The sequence below is a fragment of the Mastigoproctus giganteus genome, chromosome 8, assembly GCF_048544385.1.
Source record: "Mastigoproctus giganteus isolate SK-2022 chromosome 8, ASM4854438v1, whole genome shotgun sequence".
In the NCBI taxonomy this organism is placed as follows: domain Eukaryota; kingdom Metazoa; phylum Arthropoda; class Arachnida; order Uropygi; family Thelyphonidae; genus Mastigoproctus; species Mastigoproctus giganteus.
In genome coordinates, this window is record NC_143582.1 from 197681636 (window position 1) to 197700541 (window position 18906).

The 18906-nt window shown below is 39.8% G+C and overlaps 1 protein-coding gene across 1 annotated transcript; it reads right to left on the reverse strand.

Moving 5' to 3' along the window:
* Window positions 1-749: 749 nt before the first annotated feature.
* On the reverse strand, window positions 750-18048 carry LOC150082153 (uncharacterized). Its single transcript, XM_090380438.1, has 8 exons — window positions 17695-18048; window positions 9951-10163; window positions 8628-8906; window positions 5125-5446; window positions 4692-4763; window positions 4396-4554; window positions 3240-3388; window positions 750-1383 (listed from the first exon to the last, which is right to left on the reverse strand). The coding sequence occupies exons 1-8, from the start codon at window positions 18028-18030 to the stop codon at window positions 1075-1077; spliced, it is 1839 nt and encodes a 612-aa protein (XP_090236564.1). The 5' UTR covers window positions 18031-18048; the 3' UTR covers window positions 750-1074.
* Window positions 18049-18906: the final 858 nt, after the last annotated feature.

Genomic DNA, 18906 nt, shown 5'->3' on the forward strand with positions numbered 1-18906 from the left:
TCGGTCTCAGGCGAGAGCAGCGTAGTTTTTCTCCCTCCCAGAAACTCCAGTTTTTCTTCCAGCAGACAGAAAATCGATCACAGAACGCACGCAATTTACAGACAATATACACGGAGCAACATGGCCTTAGTCGCCGATGCTCCTAAAACCCTACAACAACAACAACACAAGGGATTTCTTGAGCTAATCCCGGTCTGTGTTCTAATTCATCCCTCAGGAACTCCAATGGCTTGTTTCGAACTCTGTGATGACATTATTCTGATGCCAATGAACCCACAAAGTCATGCTCAGTGAAAGCATTATTGTGTTGAAAGTCGTTGGGACCGGTTCCATAAAACTGTCACCGTGGGACACAACACTATCAACCTGAAAGTAGAGCACGGATTTTAGTTCCACGTTGCATCCATTAGAGCAACTAAACCTGTGAGACGTCAGTGTGTTATATCTGTAATTGTGCAAATTCTTCGAACTAAGGTCAACTGTAGAATACGCCGATGTTCGGGCACAATACACTGACGCCTCATTGCTTTGGTTTCCTTGGCACGAAATTAAAACAACAAACAAGCCACGCACTATGACCAGTGGATCAAGGCTATACAATGTGAAACACCCACACCATAACATCGCTTTACAACAAATTCTGACCTGAACAGCTCACTGTGCTTTATCCAACGCAAATACATTCATTGGATGTTCAGAAATGCTGCGCATTAATAATTGCGTATTCATCTATATCTGAAGTCCATTAATTCTTTTCCACGAACCGTAGAAGTATTAACCACCTGTCTACTAAGTTTTGCAGATTTTCACTGGCGATACACTTTTCTCCTGTCACAGGGATGTCCCATTACTTTTGAAAGGTTAGTGCATTTCTAATAAGTTAAACAAGATGGAACAGTTGACTTAGTTGAATATCAACAGTCCACAAATATGAAACTAAAGCAAACATTGGCACTAATGTAGATGTAGAGATGACTTTTTTTGGATCAGTCCACGGATCTCTTCTTCTTCAGAAGATATCACGCCATCCGTGTTCGATGAAGAGAGATGAATGCGCAAGAAATGCAAGATCCTTTAACTAACCCAGGAGTACGCGCTCATGCCATTTGTAGTCCAGAAGTCACACTCGGTTTTATGATACGTGTCAACCAGAGTGGTATTACTATAAAGAAGCGCCAGATTATTAAAAAATTTCACCCTCTGTGGCACTTGAACATCTTTGCCTTCAGATCTCACAAAACTCATCACCAATGTTCGGATGAAGTCTCCAAAGGCTTTGTCTTCATCGGCAGGACTTTTCATGAATAGGTCTAGACGGTCGAAGAATGCCACGACGTCCCATAGGTGGAAACTGTAGGTGGCATCGTAGTCAAATAGACGTACCTGAAAGATAAATTATTAGATTGATGTTCTAAAATTTTCACTGATAATGGTTTAAATTGGCAATAAAACATTTGTATGCTACTAGGGAAGAAATATTTAATTTAAGGAAAAATAATTATATATGGTCTGGGCATTTCAAAAGTTTCCTGTCAGGTAGATTCAATATTGCGCGAATGTACTCCCGTTAATAAATAAATAAAAAAAATAATAATAATTCGAAATTTGACCACCAGGAGCTAAGCATTATATCCACGCCAATGAACAAACAGGCTTTTGCTGTTTTTTTAAGAAAGGAATGGCTCTGGGATCAGATAATTCAAGGGTTTCTCGTCAAGATTAAAAAGCCTAAAGCCTTTGAGTAGCTCAGTTGGTAGGATCACCGTTCGCCTCACACCGGGTGTAAAACACCTGAGTTCGAGTCCCGTCGATGACAGGAGGAATTTTTATGGCACCAGCAAGTAAGCACTACTTGCTCAGGAGGAATTTTTATGGGCCTTTTTCACAACCTAATGAGAGTTAACTCGCGTGAACTCTCGTTAGGTAAGCACTACTTGCTGGTGTCGCCATACAGGAAACTTCTGAAATGCCCTTCCTGTAATATACAACCTAATATTGATATATTACCCTTTAGAGCTCCAGTTACCCCTCCAATTACTCTTCAACAGTTAGAACTCCAGTTGAAAACCAAGAGCAACTTTGGGTTTTTTATGGCAGAGGTGCTGCTCACTAGCGTCAAGGTCGTTTGCAATTGATTTTTCATCGTGGGCACAGTACATTACTGCAGGTAATGTATTGTGCCCACGATGAAGTCTTTCTGAGAAGGGATCATAGTGTGTCATCAGATCATCAGAGGCACGCCAAGGCTAGTTTTTGTCCGGGTGCCGCCCCATATATGTGTAAAATTTCATATTAGGAAGTATAACGGCAGTCGCAAGCGGTGGTGGTACATTTGCTTTATGTGTCACGCAATGTCTTCTTGGCACTATGGAAGCAGTTTCAGGAGACAGGAACCATTACAAGAAGAGCTGGCCAAGGTCACCCGAGGACTATGTCAACTAGAACAGACCGCTGTCTGTTCTAACAGCAAGACAGAACCCTACGATGTCATCAACTATCTCTTGAGGTTGCTGTGGCCACAGGTGAAAACATTTCCAACGGACTCTGTTAAGAAGGCTCAATTCAAGTGGACTCAACGCAAGGAAGTCAGTCGTTTGTATCCCATTAACCCCAAACCACCGCAGAGCTCGGCGAAACTGGTGCCATGAACACATGACTTGGAGTCCTGACAAATGGGATACATTTCTGTCCTCTGATGAGTCCCATTTTAGCCTACAAACAGATTCTAGTCGTTATTTCATCTGTAGACGAGGAATGCGGTACCATCCCTCCATTACGGTGGAGGCGGTGTTCTCGTGTGGAACAGAATAATGATTAACGGCCGCACCCCTCTCCATCTTTTTGATAGGGTACCGTAACTGCACAGAGGTACCGAGAACAGATCCTCGAACCCTATGTGCCACTTTTTAGGGGTACAGTTGGCCCAGATTTTCTTTTTACGCATGACAACGCGCTGCACATAGAGCTCAAGTGGTGGAGGAACACCTTGAAACTGATGATATTCAACGACTGCCATGGCCAGCACGATCACAAGACTTAAATCCTATCGAACATGTGTGGGACGCCCTTGGACGTCGCATTGCCCGCCGACAGTGAACTCCTCGGTCACTCGGTGAGGTAACCTCAATGCTATAAGGACCCTAGGACACTGAAATCACTTTTGTAAAAAAATGTAAACCAGTGTATAAAATTAACTGAAAATCTTAATCATTTGCAACACGTAAAGATTTAGGTCTTACCGGCCTTGAAGGACGTGAAGTAAGTATATAGCGGTAAACAGGAGATTCAAAAGTGGCTGCCATTTGCCTTACAAGCTTGTTCACTGGACACGTCTGTCGGACATCTGACACCATGGTTGTATAGAGAAGTTCAGGGGTTACAGAAATACCTAAAGAATTCAGAACCAAGATTTATTATATATTTGGCGTACTATTACTTAATTACAGATTAATTATCTAAATGTTTAATAAACTTAATTCAGTAGTAATATGTATGAATTAAGTGAAAAGACGGATACCTCAGAGTTACAACGAAATTGATCTTATTAAAAAAGGTCTGTCTAATGAGAGAATTACAAGAAATGTGGAGATCCAAAGCTGCTTGCTTTTTAATTTCTTTCGATCTCCAAAAGGTACCAAAAGGAAAGTGTTCTTTGGAGAGTTATTTGGTGAGGAAAAGATCGAGAGTGTTAGGATTATCTGATATTCCAGCATGTAAATGACCAGTTTGTTTTAGGTCATTAATGGCATCAATGCGTACCTCAGCATCTTTGCCAATCGTTTAAGACAACTGGGAAAAGGAAGTCGATTAGTGTTATGGACATTAACATCACCACCAAGGAAAATTACTATTTAGAAAGTTATTTGAAAGGTAATTATCTCCCGGTTTAGATTAGAAAAAGTAAAGAAGTTATGGGGAAAAAAGTCAGAAAGTTCCACATCATTTGGAGAATGATCGATGGAATAAGTGAATTGTACAGAATTGTGTAAAGGGATTTTGAGCTAAACAGGACGAAAACAGGAATAATCTAGATTAAGATGTTTCCAACAAGAAATATGAGAGAACAGTGCGCATGGGAATATCTGCAGAAAGGCATGCTTCAGAACTAGCAGATCTTGCAAGAGAAAGTAAAGTGCTTTAGCGACAATGGGAACCATTTACTGACCTCACTGGTCCATTTTCAGATTTGCAGAGGATTTGGACATTCCATCTGATTATACTTACAGTGTTAAATTGAAGGTATAAGCAGATGATTTAATTGCTGTACAACGACTGAACTTTTCTGATGTTCTTCACACAAAACTGCGTTATCTGAATATCAGACTCATTAGTGGTTTATACTTTTACTCCTCTTCCTCTAACAAAAAATATGCGCAAGAAATTTTGGTGGTTTACCTGGGAAGAGAGATGCGTTGTACAGTTCGATGACCATTCTGCTAATCCGAGGTCCAAAACTATCCAAGCTTGTGGTGACGTATTTCTTGTACTGGTTCCATGTCCATGATTCCAGATTATCGGGACCAGGCCAGAAATCCACAGCCTGGGCAGCAGTTCCTATTTTTAAAGACAAAGATATGTAAATTCCATTACAGAAACTTAATATTATAATTATATCGAAAATGGGGGCCCAAATATGCACACGCTATTGCTAAGAAACTTCGAGTATTTTAATGTCCTCGAGGAATACTCACCTACCAGTACTGGAATGTCGATACCTTGCCTTGACTCAAAGATTTCTGAAGGAATTACTTTCAAGAGATCCCCTGAAAGAGAGAAAAGGAAAGGAAAGTTAAATGTACAATGAAGACAAACATCAGTGCGGAAAACCTCCTGGAGGATAATCAATTACCATTCTGTGAAACGCAAGGGGAAATGTCTTTTATAAGGACGGACCGGAAATTTAATGGTCACCCATGTGCAGTGATTGCATAAAAGGTAAACAGCATAGACAAGCCACGACAGTATTTAAGAGACCGGCAACCCAATGGTTGGCTTCAGTTATAGTTAAGGAGTTAAAACCCTCGAAGTTTATACTCAATACTAGTTAAGCAAATAAACTGCAAAATTAGTCCCCGAAATCACCTCATATATGACTGCAATATGTATTTTGTAAACATAACTTACCATCCACTGAAATCATTTGTTCAGAGTAAATTCCCTGAATGGGAAGATCCGTTTGGTCTCTTATTCTGAAAGACGGATCATCCTTCCCCAAGAAGGTGCCGATCACTTCCTTGGCGGTCATTTTCCTGAGGCACTTGGCATCGCGACATCCACTTCTCTGCTGAAAGAAGGCACGATTGTACTTGGACACGTCTATGAGGGTGTGGTTTAAGATATCAGTGGGGCCGATCAGCCAAGCGCTTCTAAAGAGTCCTTCGGCCACTGGGGATGCCATCATGACCACTATAGAAGCAGCACCTGCGTCTGCACCAAATACAGTTACCTGGATGGGGAAAGGAAAGAGGTGGAAACACAAAACGTCTCAAATGAGTAAGCAACCGAAAAATCTGTCTGCAATGATATTTAATTAATATTATAATTAAGTTAATTAAAACAATATACAATACTGTAGCTACACTAGCACTTGGAGAAACAAAATTGTAATCAGCACACATGGGAGTCTTTGGTTTTTTATTCTTTAAAAAAAAATAGTTCTCATCAGAGGGCGGGCATAGTGATTAATTTATCTAAAATAACACAGCTGAATTTTTCACCAATCTTTATTGAATCAAGTGTTTACCATTATTTTCTAATAAACAATCAAGATTGGGTGTTTTTCGTCACAGATTTCGAAATTTCCTTGGAAATATTCACCATCTCCTGACGGATTGCGTCTTTCAAATCTGAAAGAGTTGAAGGGAAATCTCAGTAAAGACGATGTTTCAGATATCCCCAGAACCAAAAGTCTGCTGGAGCTGGGTCATGGTCTTGCAAGCCAAGGATTTGATAAATGACAATTGATTTCAAAGGGAAACGTGTAGAGGCCTACCTTTAAAGCTTTATGTACCGTGCTCCAGGGGATACCAGACACACGAGATGTATGGCGAGCCCTGGGTAATCTCAAAGAATTTGACTGGACTTGTTGCACTTCGTCAATTCTTGGAATAACTTCCTGTGATGCCTCAGGTTTCCGAATTAATTTTTAAAAGTGGGAAATAACTTTCTAACCATCCTTATAATTTGTAATACTGCCAACTGTTAACATTATGTAATTTGTGAATAGCTCCTTTAAGCCAGTATTGACAATTTGACAAGTCTCTCGAGAAAGTGGCATTACCGTATGCTTTGTCAGAACACAGCAGTTCACATCGTCATACCAAATCTGCTGAAATAACAAACTTTATTCACTGGGAACACGTTGTTGGCTGATCAATACCACCAAAGATTCCTGCTTGCCTCCTTTGTTGGTGATCACTATAGCTATGCCTGGTGAATCGAGATTACGTGAAGGCAACTTTGTCAACATTTAATCTAATTATAATTAGCTTCCGTTGGGTTAATTAGAAACATCTTTGAGTATTATGCTTCAAGTTTAGTTTAATTCGATTATTATCAACACCTTTTAGGAGAATGCACTGGGTGAGTGGATCAGAGGGAAGAGTGCCACATCTGTCCCACTGTAAACCCCCGAAAGCGCATTTGTCTGTACATCGTGCGTTCTCTGGTCTGCATCTTCTCGCGGGCAGCATTGTAATTATAATCACCTCCTTCCCACACCGGGTGGAAGAGACCAGGTGAATCTCGTCAATGATGAGAGGAACTTTTATAGGCTTTTTTCACTTCATGGCTGATCTGGTTGGTCTCAGACGAGGTTAACAAGGTTCCCCCCCCCCCATTGGAAACTCGGGTTTTTCGTCGGGTGTGTTCTCTGATCGGTTTACCAAAACAGGCAAACCGACCACAGAACACACGCAATTAGGTAAGGCATTTCAGAATTTACAATTCCTTGTACCTTATCACAATGGATAGCCGAACCGGATTCCACTCCTATCAGCAAAAAATAGGAAGTTACGGTTACATACAAGAAACAGCACCGTATTTAGCAGTCATGCAGGCTTGAATCATGGTCACTCACAGCAAGTGTTTTATGTACCCTCGTGTCTGACCACTCAGCTAGGCTGGGATCTAAAGTACGGTTACAGTAAATTCGAAAACACCAATACCGAAGAGTGAAGGATTGGGAAGGCGTTGCTTGGTTGGACGAATCCTAGTTCCTGCTGTTTCATGCTGATGGGAGGAAGGCATATGAAGGGAAAGTAGCATAATTTCGCTATATTCTGATATGGTGAAAGTAGCATGAATCCAAGGACCCATCCTGCTAGTTCTACATGAGAATCTGGTGGTAGCGGTGAAATGGTGTTGCGAGTATTTTCACTATACACACTGAGCCCTTGGAAACCAGTGGAGCAACATTTGGATACCACAGACTATCTGGAAACTGTTTCCGACCAGGCTCATTCCTTCAGTGCATCTCTCTGTGAATGGGTTCTTACAACAGAATTGGGTTTCGATTTTATTAGCAACTAAAGTCGTAATGCACCCTTCCAACAGGACAATACGCCATATCGCCATATGGACGATACGCCATATCGCTATTAGACAGAACTTGTTTCAGGAACATGAGAGTGAATTCAGCCTATTTCGGTGGCCTTCCTAATTAACAGATCTCAATACAATTGAACATCTGTTGTATGGAACTAACATTTCGGAATAGAGATGCATAAATCTAATTTGGAATAATTGTGTGAAGTGTTTGAGTCAACATGGAACAACATCCATCGTGGTACGCTTTCGAAACCTCGTTGAGTCTACTTGCCAAATCCAGGCTGTCTGAGGGCTAAAGGGGTACCATTGGCTATCAGATAGGTGAACCTAATAAAGTGGCTGCTCAAGGTACTTTTCAATTTAGAAAATACACATATCGCGTATTATGATTTCGGTAGAGTAATCAAATATAGGCATTGAGAATGATCATCCCGAATAAGTTTTGCTTGGTTAATGGATTTTTCAGTCGTATTAACTTCTCGAACTTGAAATAACTTCGCGACCAAGCAATAATGGGCTGGATTCGGTTCATATATATTCTCTTTTTTGTTTTTTCTGTGCGCATAATTGACTCGGTTTATGTTAAAAAAAAAAAAAAGCGACGCATATGTCTTTTATTAGCAGAAAAGAAATGAATTTGCAAGAATAACAGTGGAATGTTGACTACATTTGTTATGGCCTCCATACTTTACTTCTCTTCGTTCATTCTCATTTCTCTTTCTTTCTCATTTCTCTAATGCGAACCCTCTTTCCATTTCCCTGATAACCATCATCTTCGTGCACACAAATCGCGTTCTTTCCATAAAAACAAATGCCACTGATTTAATTTTCCGCTTCACGACACACAACGAAATTCTAAGGCGAATTACACACCATCCCCTTGACGGCTGACAGGCCTGATATGAGACGACATCAAAGGAATCCATGTAATCGATTTACTGGACAATCTTATTATCAGCGCTTCATTCTGCATATGTCTTATATGAGAAAGTAATATGTAATATTTATAAAGTGAAAATATAGATTGATATATCGATTGAATACGTAAGAAGAGACAGCAATTTAATCGAAATACTCACTTTATTCGGATCGCCTCCGAAGCAGACGATAGTTTCTTTTACCCACTGAAGCGCCATCTGCTGGTCCCATATTCCATAGTTGCCCAACGAGTCGGTAACGCTGTTGTCCACCAGAACGTCGAGAGCCATGAATCCTATCGTGTAAAGCCGATAATTCATCGATACGAAAACTGTGTTAAGACCCTTTGCTAAGCGTCCAGATGGACTCAGTCCAGGTTGATGTCCGCTTCCAAATTGTAGGAATCCTCCGTGAATCCACACCATCACCTCCAGACCTGCCTGGGGAAAATAGTACGTGGTAATAATGGTCGGCAATCAAGGAAATTTAGATGTTAATTGAAAGGCAGGGTAAGGGGAAAGTTAGTTGGGTGTTGCCTTTATTAATATGAAATATTTAGAGTTTATAACTTTTATGGAACGATATGAATTAAAGGGACAAGTCAAGGAATCCCATACACTACAATTTCAGTTGAACTAGAATGTGTGCGTGATATTGAGTTGTCCTGATTCTTAAAGTGAATCCTGCAACCTTCAAACAATGAGGTCAGTGACATCATCAAGAACAGCTTGAAATGCATCCACTATCTCTAAGGGGATGCACAGTTTTCCTGATCGCGAAACTATTGTTCACAAATCAAGCGACAACCCTCACTGCATTCTCTCTCTCTTTTAAACTCCTCTGACCCTATGTGGCCATCCTGGAGTATAAAAAGAGAATTTTATCAACTTTATACGTAGGTTACCAAATATAATCTAAAGACTATAAGTGGACAGTGTATTATTCGGTTGCCAACGTGCCATAATAATCTCATGTTTCAATACTTCAGCTTTGAAGAGATCTACAGTACCATTTATGGACGAATCACAACACTGGAATTTAAGACATTGAGAGTTCACCTCTGTTGATCACTATGAAATAATTCTGCTTTCTGACCTCTTCTTATTTGGCTTAAGATTATAATGAACAAATAAAATACTGAAATCTGGAATCGAATCTAATCTGACTACAGGTAGTCATATTAGAGATACACAAGTAGTGGTTTCGCCCATAACCCTGAAGTCGAAATGTCAATATTTTCAGATGACAAGCTCAAAAAACTTTCATTTTGAAGAAACAGATCAACGAATAACTGCTGAACCAAAATAAATGTCAGGGTTGAGATATTTTTGTTTCTTTTTAACTTGCTGTCGTGAAAATCAAACAATAATGCATCTGCGCAGTTTCCCCTTTTGCACTGCCCTTAAACAATCTAATTTCTAAAATTCCTCTTGCATGCCTAATAATAAATATTCTAGAGCAGCTAATACACGATGTTCCCTTACCGAGGTGTCCAGCGTCGGTGTCCACACGTTCAGGAACAGACAGTCTTCTTGGCCCTCGAACTGTTTTGTGTAAGGATTCTGTTGAAAACAAGGCGGGCCAAAATTTTTTGCTCTGTCTCTGCGATGCCCATCGCACCACGACTTGTCCGACCACAAAGGCACTGGTCTCCGCCACCTTAAATCTCCAACTGGAGGATATGCGTATGGAATACCCTTTGAGAGAAGAGATATTGAATCCAACTGTAATATAAATAAAAACAATCATACATATGCAATTTTTTAAAAATAAATCAACGGTCTTAGTTGCTGAGGATATAAAAAGAGTAACTCTGGGGTTCCCGTATACATTCATTCCGATTTAATCGCTCTCTTTCCCATTTGCCCTATCATCGACATTCAACTCTGATAAACTTTGGATCATAACAACAATTTCAGTGAACTTACCGAAAATTCGCTTCATCTTCGGTCGTAATTCTGCTACTTGCTCACTGCGACTTCGGTAGATTACCGGACACAAAGGATCTGACCCTGAAGAGCTCCAACCTACAGCCTTCCAAATGCACAGACTCCTTATGGATTCTTCTTCTTCTTCTTGTGCATTATCTTTTAAATGGTTAAATTTAGTTGATTTGTTTATTAAAGTGGAACCATCCTTGGGATCCAACCATTTAACTGATGCTTTCATTTAAGAATTTTATTAGGCGACAATTGGTTTCCAGATGGTGACCAATTGTCACCTAATTTCTTTGCAAGGCAATTCTGGGCAGTATTTTAAAAGTTAACTGGGAGCACTCCAGTGGTCAAGCGACTCATGTTGCGTACAGTGGCCCAGGGAAGTTGCCCATACTTTAAAATGTATGACGCAGTTTTCGAAGCCTTTTTATCAAGACTGTGTACCAAAATTCAGTTATATTCAATGATAAAAATACAGCAAATTAAGATAGCGAATTTTAGGATTAAATTTCGCCATTTTTTTCATAATTAGAATAATGTGTATTTATAGAAAGAATGAATCAAAATGGCGAAATTACTTAAAATTCCTTAAACGTCACAAACTTCCTGTTCGCCGAATTTAAATTCCTTCGACGTCAAGGATCTTGGCAATACAAAATTGAGTACAATTATACATAAACAAAAATACAAATACAAATGCAATATTTTACAGCTTATCAATAAAATTCGTTCGAAGGATAATTGCATCTTTCGTCAGGAGATGGCGCTAGTGGTCACGTTACATCCAATGATCCACTAGTGATTATTTTATTTCAGTTTGTTTTCCAGATTTATACTAGAAATATTTGCAAAGCATGGTTGGTTTTTCGGTAATAGACGCTCTAGGTTATTTTGCACATAATATGTCCAGTTGTCGTATTTTTTTATATATATTATGAGTTATTAAATTTTAAATTAAGTAAAAATAATTTCTAGATATCGTTTTCAAAGACCATGTACTGTACTATATTATCAAGAAGGCAAATTGAAAAAGTTTACAATCTGGAATGCACAGTAATAAAACTTCTTAATTTTAATAAATCATTTAAACAAAAATCACCATAATAAATAAAAATAATCATATTAATGAATGATTTATTAAATCATTCTTAATAAACCATAAATCATAGAATAAATCATTTCAAAAGATGTTTTTGATCGCCGATAGATGGAGCGCGATGCCTATTTCAAATGAAACTTTTTAAACTGATATCGTAGAGGGAAAATAATCTAACAAACCCGGTAATCTCTGAAATAATGTAAATCATTAATTAAATTATGTGAAAATACATATTTCACGTCTGCTGTTCATAAGAGTAATAACAGCAATCATAAGTTTATCATGATACAGTCCAAAAGACAACAGGAACCACAACCAGGGCCGTGCAAATGGAGGGATGCAATGGACCATAGCCCCTGATCTAAGAAACCCTAATCGAGGGAGCCATCACAGTCTCAACATAAATAAACGTGGTCCCTTAATCCCTTTAGCATCCGTGCCCCCAAACACCTTTGCACAACTTTGACCACAACCATCTTGTTAGAAGACTTGTACAATTCACCACGTGCGTGACCTTCAACCGCCCTCGCGTAATCGGCTGTGTTAAAACGGTACAGCCGTAACTGCGAATTTTTTGGAAGTGCCGTAAGTTCGTTTGGAACGTTATTTCGCTCTTCGTGCGAAGTGTCAAAATGATTACCTGCGAGAATTTCCAGAGGGTGTAGTGTCAATCAAATCCACGATAAGCGTTGATTTAACGTTTTCGGGAGACAGGAAACGTTAACGAGAGAGAGAGAGATGTATAGTGCGCCTTCAGTGTTTGCAAATGAAAAAGCTTCAATTTATGAAACTTATTTTACGGCACGTGACACTTAAATCGTCACTGGTGCTTGACCTTGACTAAAATCACAAATCATACAACAGGTGTTTGTGTTCACAGCTTCAAAGATTATAGCTTCAGAAATACGAACCAAACCAGGAATAAAATCAGAGGATAATTCGAGTTTTGAAAGAGAAATATTGTTGGCCATGCCTGTGAGGATTGTTTGTAATCAGTGAAGGTGGATTTATCATCGAACTCCTTCTAGATGGTTTTTCACATTTATAGACTCTCGAGAAGATATTCAAATTGCGGTGCCTTTTTCCCAAAAACAAAATGGCATAAGACCAATTAAATGAAGAAAAGAGGCGAAGTCCACAAACAGGCATCTTAAATGTGTCTCAGAGACCGGCTCAAGTGTTTCCCTGTCTTTGCAGAACGCTTAGAAACCATGCATTACTCATAAGAGTTCGTTCGCAGCATCCGTACCAGATTATCATTTCATAAATAAAAGTTCATTATAAAGTCTTAGCAGATCGCAGGCAGGAAATTACGTCATAAAAAATTCAACTAAATAAATTGGATGTTAGCAGACTTCTTTGGCTCCAGCTGTTTCTCTTCGTCTTGGGAATGAAAAGAATGCAGCCTCCCGAAGATAATTAGGAAGGTAAGCCATCGAGGATAGCAAGAATCGGCGCAGATAATTCAGTTAAATATATCATTAATGAGTATTCTACAGGGCAGAAATGAAGAACTTCATTTTCTATTAATTAGATTATTTTTTGGAGGAATTAGGTTTCAAAGGCAATTCAATGATCATCTGTGTTCTTACCAAGAGTAAATTTACGCAGCGCTAATTTTTCGTTCTTTCCAGAATCACATTTTGCTCCTACGTCACCGACCACTACATAAAAAGCCTCTAATTATAAATCCAAATAATGTAATACCAGAATCATTATTTGATTATAAAAACGTAAATATAACGTAGGTTTGAGCAAGTTAATTATACAAGTAAAATAATCATCACCAGTTAATATTTTTAGTTAATTGCGTATAATTAGGCTCGAAAATCCGAATCTCGTAAATCCGAAGCAACAGGGCCGGATATTAGTTGTGTAATAGGAGGAATCATAAAAAAAAAGTTTATTTTATTATTTTGATTTATATTTTCACATGGGCAAACAATATGGGCTGATTCCCCATCGCGAAAAAGTTTGGCAGTACACAACCAAATCTTTAAATTTACATAAACTCATTGACTCTTTAAGGGTAGGTGCATTGCCTTACAACCATCTGCAATTATCTTTCTTAATATCCTCTTGTTTGCGCATTCTACAATTACAAAAAGCAGAAATGCCTCCACCATTAAGTTTCCTCAGCCCTGTTAGTCCTTAAACACCTCAACAAGATTCCCACGCAGACGCAAAAGTTTCAAACTTTGTAGTTAATAGGACTGGAGTCTTCTCCTCTAAGGATATCTCTCGGCATCTACAGCTAGTCTTGTTGTACCTTTTCAAGCAAGACTCGATATCTTTTTTGAAGTGATGTTTCCAAGAAGTGGTCTGGAATGGAACAAAGCTTGGTGGAATTCTAATTGGAATCGAATATTATTTATAATAAATAATATTGCTTAACTTTTTGTAAATCCGGGTAGGTTGGTGGCTACTTTTCCTCTCATACATTTGCATGCCTGTATCGGATATAACGTCACAAATACTTCTCGCCTTCCAGAGATCGTAGTAAATTCCATTGGTCTTCCACCAGATCTTCCCATCTTAACACTATGCGGTAACTAATTTATTCAGTTCCCCACATTCTCTTTTTAATTCATTATTCTTGGAACGAATATTGGGACATTTCAGCCCCCTGGCAGCTTCTTCTTCCACCCGTTCCTAATTAATTCCTAATTACATTTCATCTTTGCTAAACGTTCATCGTCTGCCTTAAAAACTCTCCACTGCAACGTTTTTAACTAGTCTGTCTCTCCTGTTCTCTTCAACTCGTAATCTGCGTCAGCTAAAAATTTTTACTTCAGATATTTGGTCTGTTGACAGAATGAATTCCTTAATTAAAATTACTGCCGATCGGGCCTTTCTCTTTTACGGATTCTTTGCACCGCTGTTTCCAGAATTACGGCGAGGAACGCAACAGCTTGTCGGTCGCCTGGTTTAACACATAATGTTGCCGTACAAGTTACTAAAGGTGGCTACTCGCGCTGATAAATGATTCGGATAATTACGCTGGAAGTTCTCTTTGAAGACCAAATCGTTATCAGCCCAGATCTCAATAACCTGTTGAGGATCTTTCTGCTAATCGAGTGGGCTTTTTTAAATTACTTTCGCAATACAGGGGGCATTACCAAAAGACGCAGCTGTTTTGAATGTCTGTATTTTTTTTGTGTTCCACTGGAATTGGTGGGTTTGGTGTTATGAAACGCGTAACACATAGAAGTTTATTATTCGAGATAAAATATTCAGTAACGTGAATAGATGTTGGTTGAAATTTAACATAACTGCAGCGAGTCTTCAGAAATTTCCTCCATAGCACCTGTGACTTCACTTTTCAGTTCTTAATCGACATGTGGACTGTTCCTGTAGTCATTTCCTTCGGGGAATGATCACAGGCTGTTCATAGACAAAATTAGTAAGGCTTAATTAGTTTGATTTGTTTTCAGGTAAAATGAGTTAGCCCTCGTGGGTAGCACAGTTGGTAGAATCGTTATCCTCTCCACACTGGGTGGAAGACACTTGAGTTCGAGTCCCGTCGATGACTTGAGGAAATTTTATAGGCCTTTTTCACAACGTGGCCAAGTTAGTCGGTCTCAGGCGATGGTAGCATAGTTTTTTCTCCAGGAAATTGAGTCTTAGTTGCTAATGTTCCTAAAACCCTACTGCAACAACAACAACATCAGTTAGAGTAACACAGAACCGTTGAGAAACACTGATCGGACGATTAAATCTGATAAATTGCTCACCACATTGTACATTTAGATATCTTTAGGGGTTATTGCTACCCCATACTCAAATGATCCGTTTATTTACAGACATTCTGTTCCTGTTTATTAAGATGGAAGTGCGTTTCTTTTTGAACCATATGTAGTGAATAAACTTTTATGTCGTTGACAAAATGAATTACAAAAGAAAAATCGCCTTTTTCAACCTCAAATGGGGATTGTGTATTTGAATTTTATAAGGAAACAGTTTTAAGTCTTGTCGACCAATTGATATTTGTTTTAAACTCAGCTGTTACAACGAAGGCTAAGAATAATAGCTTTGCAAAAGTGCAATTTTCAGGCGTCCTCCCGGACTTCTTTCTGGGAAAAACGCACTTCTTGTTGTTTATGACAGAGCCAGACTGTTCAAACATAAACCCCGAAATTGTTTATGTTTCTGGACTTTTCTACAATCAAATCTCGCTTTAAGCTCACGCTGCTCAGTAGTGTACTCCATCTTTTCTTGATGACCTTGTGTACGACTACAAGCCATAAAACTATGGTTACGATAAATACAGTATTACGGTAAGATATCTTTGCAATATGGACAGAAAGAAACAGAACTCCTCATAGGGGTGGCTTTGGTACTCAAGCACGGGTTGCATCAGCAAATATTTCGATTAGTTTCTCGAAAAGCTCGTTAGAGAGAGGATAAGTGGGCCAATCACGCATTTACCATAAGGATACTGTCCACGTCATCTCCAATGTCTCCATATCACCTTTCAATAGACATAATAACTTCCAGAACCTTTGGCCATTGTCCCAATTTGCTTTCAGAGCATCTACTACAAGATGCAGTATAATTATGTCAAAGTAATTGATATACCAAGCATCGAGATGCTTCTGGTTGTCATGTAACCGAGTTTGGGATAAGTGGAACAATTAATTAAGTCGCGAATGAATTCACTGTTTAGAAATTAAACATTAATTTCTCAGCTGCATCAACTGAATTGCTTTCTGGCTAATCGATATTGTAACAGCCTTATGGCGAAAATGGAATCAATATTTACTCGTACAGTTCAAAGCAATTTAATTAATGGCGATAGCTTAAATCCGAAAGTTCACCTCCTCTATCCGGTCGTGTTTTACTAAATAACAAACTGCAGATTCATCTAATCAGAATTAAATGTAAAGGAGACAAACTCTTAGTTTTAATGGTGAAATGAGGATTAAGACATTCTTCCTTCAAAGGGTATTTTTTGCGCTGCGCTCTCCTGCCAGCAAAAGACAAAGGGTGATGACTCAGCGAGATAAATTCCCCTTGAAATTTGGAAAATATACATTCCCCTACCATTAATATCCAAACGCCCCTCATTTGACCTACCCTAGCACCACATGTCAGACACATATAAAGATGCTCACAGGGCTTCGAAGAGAGAGAGAAGTACGACTGTGAATGCAAATTGCCACGGTCGACGGAGTTAACAGACTTCCAGCGTGGAATGATAATCGGGCGCTAATTAAGCAATCGTCATTCAATGGTATTGAAGGACGATTGATTGGTGATGTGGTGTGCAAATGGAATTGGACCTGAAACTGTCTGAAATGACCCAGAAAAGTCCCAAAGCTGATGAAACGTGAAAGCAGTGGTCTGCAACGAATCGTCCTCTCGGAACTCAGGTCGACATTGTCGCAGCACACTTAGGCTCTCAGTGAGACACTGAGACACATCAACAGCAGTAAAATGTGCAGGATGCAGTTAAATATGGGTTTCCAAGGTCGTGCAGTCGACCACAATCCTGGCCAGTCCTCCCCCTGCTGACGTAATGTGTTTCTATTGTGGCATGGCGTGGGATATGCTGACACCGGCTACAGCTGCTCTGGCTGGTGTGGGAATACACACAGAGAACCCCCCCCCCTAAGTGCGATCTCCTCCCACATAGGGCAACCTGGCGGATTCTACCACCACAAACTTTTCACTCCTCCTTGAGATCCTTCGCTGTTGAGGATGGGCTCCTACCACAGGGTTGCCCTTCTATCCCTTTAACTTCCTATTTATAGGTGGAGTACACATCCTAATCTTCTTGCTCTGTTCCCTCCCTCTTCACTTCTGCTTTTAGCGTGTTTTTTTATTCGGTGCCTGGCAAGCTAAGGCACAGCCCAGGATTCTCCCCCGCCAGAGAACCCTTTCCTACTCTACCCTGCTGCCTCTCCGAGGAAGTGGACGGAAATGCAGGGTCTCACTAGGGGCCCAGCCGGCTAAATGCCGGAGGAACAACAGACCACCATAACCAAATATTACATAACGCAAACTTACACTAAAACCTACTCTGTCCCTGGTATTTACAGAATTTGTATTGCGTTATAGAATATACCTCGCGGTTTGTAGAGGATACCCCTGGTGCTGCTGGACAATAAGCACTATACACTATTAATGGTAAGGACAGCACATTTTCATGCTTTTATTGCCTAATCATTTTGATTAGTCTTTACAACTCACCTTGAACGCGAATACTCCATCTTCCACGTCTCCTATTAATTTTCCACAAGGTGTATCCACGAACACGTCGTTGTCCATGATGCCCTCAGAAAACAACATGCTGGCAAACATTGACGGAGTAGTTCTGTCACTCCACGAACTCGGAATCGTCGTCACACAAGTTACCACCACCAAAGCTGCCAATAATCCGACGAAGAAGGCGGTGAGTGTTTTCCATAGTCTGCACTTGTTGCCATTCACGTGGACATCAAGGCGGAGGTCATCTTGTTCCGGACAGAGGTCTTCCTCAATGTCTACTTGCTTATACGGTCGATGCCCACCCAACAGGAGCGACATTGTGGCTCGAAGCGTCTTCACATGACACGGGATTGGTTGACCTTCAAAAATATAAAGAAATAACCTCAGTTATCTGCTTATTTTACATACACTGGCTTAGCAAAACGTCAAAGAACGCAATTAGTAAATAGGAGTGCATTGTCGTCTTATGCTAGTCCATTCTGAGTTGGGGAAACACTTCCTGTATACTGAGGTACTTATTCTTTGCGCCATTCCTAATCTCGAGAGCCGTCGTGTGTAGCACAGTTAGTATATCCACCGTCCTCCCCACACCAGGTGGAAAAGACCTGAATGCGAATCTCGTCAATGACGCGAGGAATTTTTATGGGCCTGTAAATTGCGTGTGTTTGCTTTTTGAAAAGCAAACGCACGCAATTTACAGGCATATATATACGGTGCCATATGGCTCAAGGTGCTGATGCGCCTAAAGAAACAACCAATCATAATCTCAAAAGTTGCAACTCAAATACAAAGACTAAAGAGTCAAGGAGATCGAATGTACTGTATTTAGAGTGCTCTTCGAACTAACCGTTGTTCTACGCCCAATGAATCCCAAAGATTCATTGGGCATAGAGCAACAGTTATGGATCAACGGAATGCAACGTTAGATTTGAATACAACCGAGAGTGAACACAGTTCTCAAAGTTGATGATTGTAGCAGTATCCTTACCAGAAAAACACTCCTCGCAACGGAATACCCCCATATAGAGACCTGGTTAGGGAACACGATGTAATGGACATACATTTTATCTCTCGATTTCTTCAGGACACGAAGGCCTGATCCAGCGTGTCAACCACGATTCTCAACCTTTTTGTGACAGAGTAGCCCTCGTACATATATATTCTCGTATATACACGAGCATATTCCGTTATTAG